The sequence below is a fragment of the Nematolebias whitei genome, chromosome 6, assembly GCF_014905685.2.
Source record: "Nematolebias whitei isolate Nwh7 chromosome 6, NemWhi1, whole genome shotgun sequence".
Taxonomy (NCBI): domain Eukaryota; kingdom Metazoa; phylum Chordata; class Actinopteri; order Cyprinodontiformes; family Rivulidae; genus Nematolebias; species Nematolebias whitei.
This window is the reverse complement of record NC_056503.1, coordinates 12,441,649-12,450,918: the sequence shown is the minus strand read 5'-3', so window position 1 is coordinate 12,450,918 and position 9,270 is coordinate 12,441,649. Positions and strand designations below refer to the sequence as shown.

The following is a 9,270-nucleotide window of genomic DNA, read 5'->3' as shown; positions in this document are numbered from 1 at the left end:
AATCGGCAACCTTCTCACGGAGAGGCAACAGCTATACCAACTGAGCCACCGTGCCACCAAAAGTTATAGTCCTTTCACCTCCTCTTCTTCTTTCCGTTGCTCTCTTCAGGGGTCACCACAGCAAACTAACTCGCACAAATTGTTTTTACGCTGGATGCCCTTCCTGATGCAACCCCAACACTGAGCTGCCACAGCCCTCTGTGTGGAGCAGAGAGCTGATATCTAGGGCACCCGATGAAGCAGATGGTGGAAGCTCCTCGGATGAGGAGCGAAACGTCTTCTAACGCTTTTTGAATTCAGATGGTGGAAGCTCCTCGGATGAGGAGCGAAACGTCTTCTGTTACAAATAAAGTCCAGATGTTTTTGTATTGAACACTTTTTGAATTCAGATGGTGGAAGTTAACTGCCTTGCTCAAGGGTCCAGAGTGGGGCAAATGAGGGTGGAGGCAGGTGTGGGTGTTTCACCTTTCCCACCCACATTCTGATGTTGTTAATCCGGGGATTTGAACCGGCGACCTTTCGATACTTACAGTACAGGGAAAAGTTGTCATGAGGATGCTGTTTAATGGTGAAACGATAGGTGGCGGTAGTGCAGCGTGGCTCTGAGTCGCAGCCTTGAGTCGTCTCGCAGATAGAAGAAGAAGAAGAAGACCGAGCTCCCTCCCAAAGAAGTGCTGCAGCGGCGCGTGGTCTGTCCCGTGGCGCAGCGAAGCTTTAGCAAGCAGCGGTTATTAAGCTCCTGTCAAAAAAAGAAACACATTGTTTCCTTTGTTTAGTTTTATATAACAGCGCACAATGGCCACCGGTAAGTCGAAGTATTTCAGTGTCTCTTTCATTGCACAGTAGATGGTACACCGCAGTTCGTTCTTGTGCGTACCTCGAGGCCAGGAGTGGCGCCGTCTATGTCATGGACTGAACATAATCTTTTGTTAATTTTGGGCGGTCAATAGTTAATTTACCGAAACAAATTTTTTATCATTGTAATTTGTTTCATATATTGTAGTGTTTTGGCAATTTATGGGGGACCTTAACTGCAAGGGGCTTGCGAAAATTACAGTTAAGCCGTCGGTCGACATTGTTTTTGGTAACGAAACTTGAATCTATGCGTATTTTGTTAACACTGAAACTTAAGATTTCCTCAACAAAGGAGATGTATTTGCGTTATGACGAGTCATGTGCTAAAGCATGTTAAACCTTCGCTAATAATGTATATCAAGCTTTATAGTCGAGCTGATTTTAGAAAGAACGGCGATACATTTTCCAGCATGTAGTCTACACCGGCGCTGAATCGAGCGCCATTTTGTTGTGGTCTTTCTGGCGGTTAGCCTGATTTTTCGTTTTCTGGATCTGACTTACTACTATCAATCTACTTTTATAATTTTCTTTTCGCACCGAGTCACCCGCATCTTAAAAAAACACAGTACAGTATGTTATTTTTGTCATAGCAGCTTTGTGAGATAAAATTAAACCCCTCTTTAATTTCTGTTTCAGATTCGGGCTACGGTGGCTCACAAGGGTAAATTACTCACAAACGCAACCCTTTTAATCAGTACACTCACCCACACGAACATGATGTACACATGAATATTACAACATATTTTTACAACGTGACTTGAATTTATATGTTCTAAAATAAATTATACTTAGATTTTACTCTAGACTTGAGACTACTTTTTTTAATGAAGTGTGTTTTTGGTTTATATTTCTGGTTAAAATTTCTCTTTGCACTTAAAGTCTAAAATTATTTTTGTGTTTGTAGCTATGGATCTTATGGAGGAGGAGGAGGAGGACAGCAGGGTGGACAGGTGAGACATTTTCCAAAATATCCTGAAGCCTCTTTAATTAAACTGTTTTACAACAGCATTTATTATTATAATCTAATCCATGTGTATATTTTTTATAGGGTTATGGACAAGGAAATACTGGTGGTGGCTCTTATGGGGGACAGAATTATAGTGGTTATGGCCAACAAAGTGGAGCGCAAGGTACAGTTTTAAAGAAATCTTGTGAATTTAACTTTTAAATGACTGAATAGGTTCAACATAAGCGGTTTCTGTTTGAGACAACTTATTTTTGTCTCGGACAGCTACATCTGGCCTTAAGGTTTTCTGGTGGACAACCTTGTGAAATAGACATTAAAGTTTTCCCTTGCCGTGACAGATTTGTCATTTGAACCTGAACTAATGCACCGTTACCCCCGCACCAGGCCTCCGACCTCATCAGGACTTTATCTAAAGTCTGTGTATTAAGAGTTAGTGTGTTCGGAGCACGGTCATCATTGTGCAGACGTGCGACCAAATTCCAGGTCCAAGAGAGATGAAACATCTGCACATACAGCCAATGTGTGTCTCATGGTGAGGGAGGAAATGGCATCTGCTGCTTTAGTTGAAAGTTTTATTTTTGTAGATTTTCCATAAAAATCTGCACAATTCAATTCTACACCATGGCTGTTTGGATGAGCTAAACTTGTTTTATATTTAGAATCATACTGAGAGGTAACTACTAGGATAAATGTAATTTAATAAATGATCATATATGAAAAATACATATTAAATGACTACATGAGCTGAAATCCTGCAAATATAATCTCTTTTGAATGAGATAATCATTTTAGGGGAGAAATCTGTCAGTCTGGCAAATATTTTGAAAAAGTAATATTTTTAAATTAATTTATACTTCGTAAAGGACTTCTTGTGCTATAATTTTCTAAAACCTATCTGACAATCTCAATTGAAAACACTGAAATGACATCAAAGTAAACTACAGAAAAGTTGTTCAAAGCCCCTCTCTTCCTTCAGAGTCCATCAGTCTTGAGAATCTGTATGGTGCATGTTGGAAGTTTTCTTACAACTTGATGCTTCATTGGAGAGCATTATACTGTGTACTTACACGTGCACAATACTCCTCTACATGTGAAAACCTTTGAAAAATGACCTGTATGCAGAAAAAAGCTCTAGAATGTGGTATTGGGCGTGGGCAGCGTTGCTTGATTTCAGTCAAAATATTTTTTCTGCTTTAATTCCTCCCTTAACTACGCTGCGAGTGCCTTTCTTGAAGAGGATGAGTGAGAACATTTCACTCAAGCAGCTCCTTAAAGAGTTTGCCACTTGGATATTCCAAGCAGTCCACAAGATGGCTGACTGAGAACATTTATATATAGTAGACTTTGTATAACTTTGTGTAGTGGAATATACTTATTAAATTACATTTTTCTTTAGATTTTTTTTTTTTTTTTGCCACTAGTATTGTTGAGGTTGCAGACAACCGGGGGGGGGGGGGGTAGAAATTTTTCTTGTCTACCCTGCTGAATAATAAAAAAATTTTTTCGAACATTATATAATGTATTTAAGATAATTATGTCATTATTCTGACAGATGCTTATAGCCAATCTCAGCAACAAAGCTATGGCAGTTATGGACAAGAAACATCTGGGTAAGTTTCATCACACTGTTTTGTTTCTCAGGTTTAAAGCAAATTAAAACATTGATTACATAAGCTAGCAGTAAAAATAAAGTGTAAAAAGAAACTGCTAAAACATGAGAACAAATATAAAACACTTTGAGCTTGGTTACATTATTGCCTTCACTTTATGCCCAGTGTGTTTGATTTGTTATTGACTTATCTTAATAAATCTAACCAAGGTATGGCGACAAACCTTCCTATGGTCAACAAGGATCTGGTTCTGCTTATGGGGGCCAGAACCCAGGAGGAGACACCTATGGGCAGCAAGGCTCCTATTCTGGACAGAGTGGAGGTGGCTATGCTGGTGGCCAGGCCCAAACAGGTGGCTCTTATGCACAGCAAGGGTCCTACGGTGGCGGACAGAGCAGCGGTGGATATGGAGCTGGACAGGGGCAAAGTGGCAGCAGTGGAGGTGGAGGTGGAGGCAGTGGCAGCAGTGGCTATGGAAGATGGAGTGAAGGTACCTGTTGAAAAATCTGTACAGATGTTACATTTGTGTATCACAGAATGGCGTAACGTTGGTGTAAAAAAATGTTCATTAAGTCTATATCTTAATGAGTAACTTTCTGTGAACAGGTGAAGGTGGTGGTCAGGGTGGACGGTTTGGGCGTGACAATGGAGACCGTTCAGAAGGAGGGGGCTTCAGAGGCCGTGGCCGTGGGGGCAGCGGTGGCGGCGGCGGCTATGATCGTGGCGGTTATGACCGCAGCAGTGGATATGACCGTGGTGGTTTTGACCGTGGTGGCAGAGGAGGACCTCCTGGTATGGGGTAAGTTGCACAGTGCCACTGCCCCTAAGGTACAATTGTATATTCAAACATGCAAAGTAAATCATTATTGTTAATTATTAATTAAACGCGTTTGAGTTCTAAATACGAAGACTCTTTATAAATGGATTTTCACTGTTCATCAGATTTATGCTTCAGATCACCAGACTGGTAACACACACATCACTTCTTAAAGCTAAACAATCAAAGGTTCTTTCTGCTCAGCAAGGTACTATTTTCCTAACGGATGTCTCCACTGTGACAAGTTTTATTTATTTATTTTTAATGGAAGTTTTTCCATTGAAAAGGTTAGCCCATGTTGCTCTTCACATACACTGATTTCTCATTATAGTGGTGTGATGGCTTGTCTGACCCAATGAGAATCATGATGAAAGCCTTAAACTGAAGGAGACACTGGTCACTTGGAGTGTTCTTCAAAGCACCAGAGACCTGTATTTGCAGCTGTAATATCCCAAATATCTTTGTTTTGTATGAAACAAGTAGCGTTAGCACATACAGACTTGAGGGAACGTTTTTGTGGGGGACTCATTTTTCCACTGCACGGTAGGGCTCAACTTCTTCTACTTTACATCTCAGTCATCTACTCAAGATAGACTGGATGAAGTGTTTGAGTCACGTGTAGCTGCACAGACAGGACATAAAACTTCTGTGTTTGAACAGGTTAGTCATTGCACTCAAACTTGTATATTAAAGGAGGGGTCAACGTAACAGAAACATGATAGGGTAAGGTGGAGGCAGGTGGTCTGCTATGGTGACCCCCGAGGGGGCGGTTTCAACAAGTCATTGCACTAAAATCATCTTCAGAGGTAAAAGACAGCACACACAAATTTGTTAATGACTTTTAAACTTGGTAAATCCAAGCTGTACAACATAAACTGTGATCCACCAGAACTCAAAAGTTTTTGTATTCACAAATAAAACTCAACCTTACTGATCAAAAGGTAGTTTTCAAATGTTTATCGTTAATACTCATCAAGCCAGGCAATTGTCTGAGGTAGGAAGAGATGGATGGTACATAGTCTACATGACTAGGACTGGGCCAAAAACTGGTATTGCTGTGTCCCGCAAGGATCAAAAAATGGCAACAATATCACTAAATACTGTCAATAAAAGGATTGAAAAGTTGATTCAAATACATTTGAATGTAGACAGCACTTCCTGTATGACAAGGGTGTCCCATGCTGGTCCTTGAGGGCCACCGTCCTGTATGTTTTAGAAGTCTCTTCACTTCAACACACCTGATTTGAATCAGTGGTTGAATAACGGGCTTCTGCAGAAAATGAAGTACCGGTAATTCATCCAATAGAATCGGGTGCGTTGGAGCAAGGAAACAAGTAAAACATGCAGGATAGTGGATCTCGAGGACCAGGACTGGACACCACTGCTGTATGATGATGGTGTTTCTGCTGTGTAGCAATATTTTCCACAATACTGACACAGACTTGAATACAAAACTGCAGTAAGTGTAGCCCCTCTCAAGCACTGGTATCAACAACCCAGCCACATAGGTTTCACAATCCCCTCGTCCCCTGAACAATGCTCTGGTTCATTTTAAAGTTTGATGAGATTAAAGGCGTGCCTCCAATGACTGAATTCAAAGCTAGACTTATCAGAACAGGAACCTGTCGCTACATTTATTATCATTCACTGCACAGTTTCACAAAGATTTTTTAGCCCTCTGCGATCAGTGAAGGGAAGAAGATGGTAGAGCATTAAGATGAAAGGTGTAACATCAAGAGTTGTTTGATTTTGTTAAAGTGACAACATAATCAAGCAAGCAGTAGACCTGACTGGTTATATAGAAAGTCCATAAAGATGGTGATTAACCTAAATTCACATCCTCAGATCTGTAAAACTCTTTTTGTTGATTCTGTAACTGAACACTTGCATGATGCATTAGCTTAAACGTGTTCTCGGTGTCCTAAACCAAATATATTCAAATTAGAATAGTAACAGTAAGTTCTGGGTAGATAGTAATGCTATTTACTATGGTATAAAGTAAAAGTATCAGTTAATTACAGCCCAGCCCCATTACTAAGGAGTAGAAATACATGCATATCTATGTTTCTGGAGCTTGACTTTAGTGTAAAGACTCAAATGTGTGAAAACTTTTAAAAAAAAATTTTTTTTAAGAGGACAGGATTATTTAGAATATGCTTTTATATTTCTACCAATTCTCCAGACAAGCATAGTACTTTTTAGCCACTTAAGTAATTTCAGATGCATTCAGGTGTTGTGTATTTGACAATGGTGAGCTTGTTTATTGTGTTAACATGGATCTACATTTTATACTACAGGTGTTCAGAGTGAATGAACTAAAACTTGGACTTCGGTCAAAGGATCTTAGATGCAATCGGTGGAAGATTGCTCATTGCTTGCTGCTGCTTTTACCTAATTTGGCTCAATTGATATCCAATTCAGCTGTTCTCAGCATTTTGAATCAAATCTGGCCATCTCAAAAGAAAAGTACCAAAGTCTTTGTAAACAGCAACTCACTGACGTGATTGTCTTCACTCATCTGCCTGAATGTTCAGTCAGAACTTCCAAGTCGTCTGTTTATTGATCTGTACTGCCAAAGACTAACTCATTCCTCGTGTGAGACATTTCCACCTTAGTCGCACACCCTGGCAGGAATGCATACTGGTGTGGATGTAGGGGAGCTTTGAGCTCTCAGTTGGAACAAAGGAAAGCCATCATATCTCCAATTTTTCCTCTGCAGAGGTGGTGACCGTGGTGGCTACAAAAATTTTGGTGGTAAGTGACGAGCATCAGAACTGTGTCGGTTGGGGAGGAGGAAAAAAAAACTTGAATTAAACAGAACAGAGGGTTAAAATGGGGGTTTAAATAAATAAATTAAAAAAATCAGTGAATGCCACCATTTCCATGTCCAGAATCTCAAGGAACTCCACCTAATGCTACTTCTCATAAATGTCATCAGATATGGTAAATAACATGGAGTTGAGTTGTAAAATAATGGTATTACTGCATGAAGGAAGGATGGTTGTAAATGACAAAGGTGTTCCAGGACGAAGAAGGGACAACTCTTAAGTCAACTTGGTGGTTTTTATTTCCGGTATAAGCTCAACGGAAAAAATGAGCAATTCTGACCATGTTGCAAGGTAATGGTATGTGATGCAACGGTACAAGAACTCACAACATAAAGCTATAAACATAAGGTTTATTGGATTTACTGTTAAAGATTGATAGGGCTGCAGTTGATTTTTGTGTGAATCTGTCCAGAGCTCTGAGAATATTGTTTACATTTTGTTTTCTATCCTCTTCTGTTACTTAGGCTCTCAAGATTATGGCTCAAGGGATGACTCAGGTAGGCCAGGTTCCGTTGATTTAATGAGGATTTTTGTTTAGTCAACTCTGATTTTTGTATTTGATCATTGCTGACCGCCCTTTCTCATTCACAGGTGGAGAGCAAGACAACTCTGACAACAACACCATTTTTGTTCAGGGACTCGGAGAAGATGCCACCGTTCAGGAAGTCGGAGACTACTTCAAGCAAATTGGTATCATTAAGGTACTGGATTGGTTTAATTGACCTACTTGAGCTCATCCCTCATTTGAGCAAGTAAGTAGGGCCACATAACACAAGACTAAGGTTGTGTCGATGTGTTAATTCTTTTTAGGTCAATAAGAAGACTGGTCAGCTAATGATCAATATTTACTCTGACAAGGCCACCGGTCGGCCAAAAGGAGAAGCAACCGTGTCATTTGATGACCCTCCTTCAGCCAAGGCTGCTATCGATTGGTTTGATGGTAAGGGCGCTAGCTTTTCTTTGACTTTTAATTTATTTTTTTCATGTTTTTAACCCCCTCACCCTTTTTTATTTTTTAGGAAAAGAATTCAATGGGAAGCCCATCAAGGTCTCGTTTGCCACCCGCAGAGCTGAGTTCACACAGAGAGGAGGCTTCAGAGGTGGACGAGGAGGTGGGCTGTCCTTTTGCCAAACTAATGGAGGAGGATATGAAGTGCTGGTATTTCTATTTTTTTATTGCTATTTTTAATCTTTTTGGATGTGTTCAGGTTTCAGAGGCCGAGGTGGTGGTGGTGGCGGTGGTGGTGGCGGTGGTGGAGGTGGAGGACCCAACTTTGATGTAAAGGGGGGAGACTGGCCTTGCCCCAACAGGTTAGTGTTTATTGATCCAGGTTGTTTTCAGACTTGCTGGTGAAGCTTCTCAGACATCCAGGTCATGGTTTAAATGTTCCTCAAATTCCCCCCCCCCCCCCCCAGTTCTTGTGGCAACATGAATTTTGCACGGCGGCAGGAGTGCAACAAGTGTGGTGCGCCTAAACCAGGAGATGCCGGATTTGGAGGTGGAGGTGTGTACTTTTATTTATTTCTTGGTATTTCTTTTGTTTTTTGAGAGATGACGCTCTGATAAGATTTATTGTACAAACTTTGCCCTCATTTTTTGACCAATGTTTGCAGACCGTGGAGGCAGGGGTGGATTCGGCGGTGATCGAGGTGGTGGCTTCAGAGGCCGTGGAGGTTTCCGGGGTGGAGATCGTGGTGGCTATGGAGGAGGCGGCAGCGGTGGTGGTGGTGGTGGTGGTGGTGGTGGAGGATTTGGCGGTGGCTACAAAATGGGCGGAAGGTTGGTTAAAGTTTCTTAGCATTTTGCATGCACAAGACAACATCTCTTCTAAAATTGTGTAGCATGACCAGAAGGGGGCATCACCAGCCTGAGAAAGATCTGAGCTGTCCAGCCATTAAAAGTATTCTCAACATGTTTGGTAAACACAGCATCCATCACCTTTAAAAAAAAGAAAAGGGGGGGGGGGGGCTCTAGAACAAAGTTTCATAATTATTAGGAACATATTTCTAGTTTTTGTTGTCAATGATGTCATTCATTCAACCTTTATTTATACAGGTTAGTCTCAATGAGTCATGAGGACTCATTTTTAAGAGACCTGTTTTAGACAGACAATCAAATGCAATACAGGACAGACATGTTCTAAGCTGCGCAGCGCGCTGTTTAAACCAACAGTTTTGGAGGGGGGTGGGGGG

The 9,270-nt window shown here is 41.0% G+C and overlaps 1 protein-coding gene across 1 annotated transcript in view; it reads left to right on the top strand.

Moving 5' to 3' along the window:
• Nucleotides 1-649: 649 nt before the first annotated feature.
• Nucleotides 650-9,270, top strand: part of taf15 (TAF15 RNA polymerase II, TATA box binding protein (TBP)-associated factor) — a 10,243-nt gene continuing 1,622 nt past the window's right edge. The window contains exons 1-15 of the mRNA XM_037677390.1: nucleotides 650-805; nucleotides 1,492-1,516; nucleotides 1,760-1,805; nucleotides 1,904-1,985; nucleotides 3,375-3,432; nucleotides 3,642-3,922; nucleotides 4,039-4,231; nucleotides 6,969-7,003; nucleotides 7,542-7,574; nucleotides 7,669-7,778; nucleotides 7,888-8,017; nucleotides 8,097-8,189; nucleotides 8,286-8,388; nucleotides 8,494-8,582; nucleotides 8,692-8,857. Of these exons, the coding sequence (XP_037533318.1) occupies nucleotides 796-805; nucleotides 1,492-1,516; nucleotides 1,760-1,805; nucleotides 1,904-1,985; nucleotides 3,375-3,432; nucleotides 3,642-3,922; nucleotides 4,039-4,231; nucleotides 6,969-7,003; nucleotides 7,542-7,574; nucleotides 7,669-7,778; nucleotides 7,888-8,017; nucleotides 8,097-8,189; nucleotides 8,286-8,388; nucleotides 8,494-8,582; nucleotides 8,692-8,857 (1,454 nt within the window). The 5' untranslated portion in view covers nucleotides 650-795. The remainder of the gene's footprint in view (nucleotides 806-1,491; nucleotides 1,517-1,759; nucleotides 1,806-1,903; nucleotides 1,986-3,374; nucleotides 3,433-3,641; nucleotides 3,923-4,038; nucleotides 4,232-6,968; nucleotides 7,004-7,541; nucleotides 7,575-7,668; nucleotides 7,779-7,887; nucleotides 8,018-8,096; nucleotides 8,190-8,285; nucleotides 8,389-8,493; nucleotides 8,583-8,691; nucleotides 8,858-9,270) is intronic.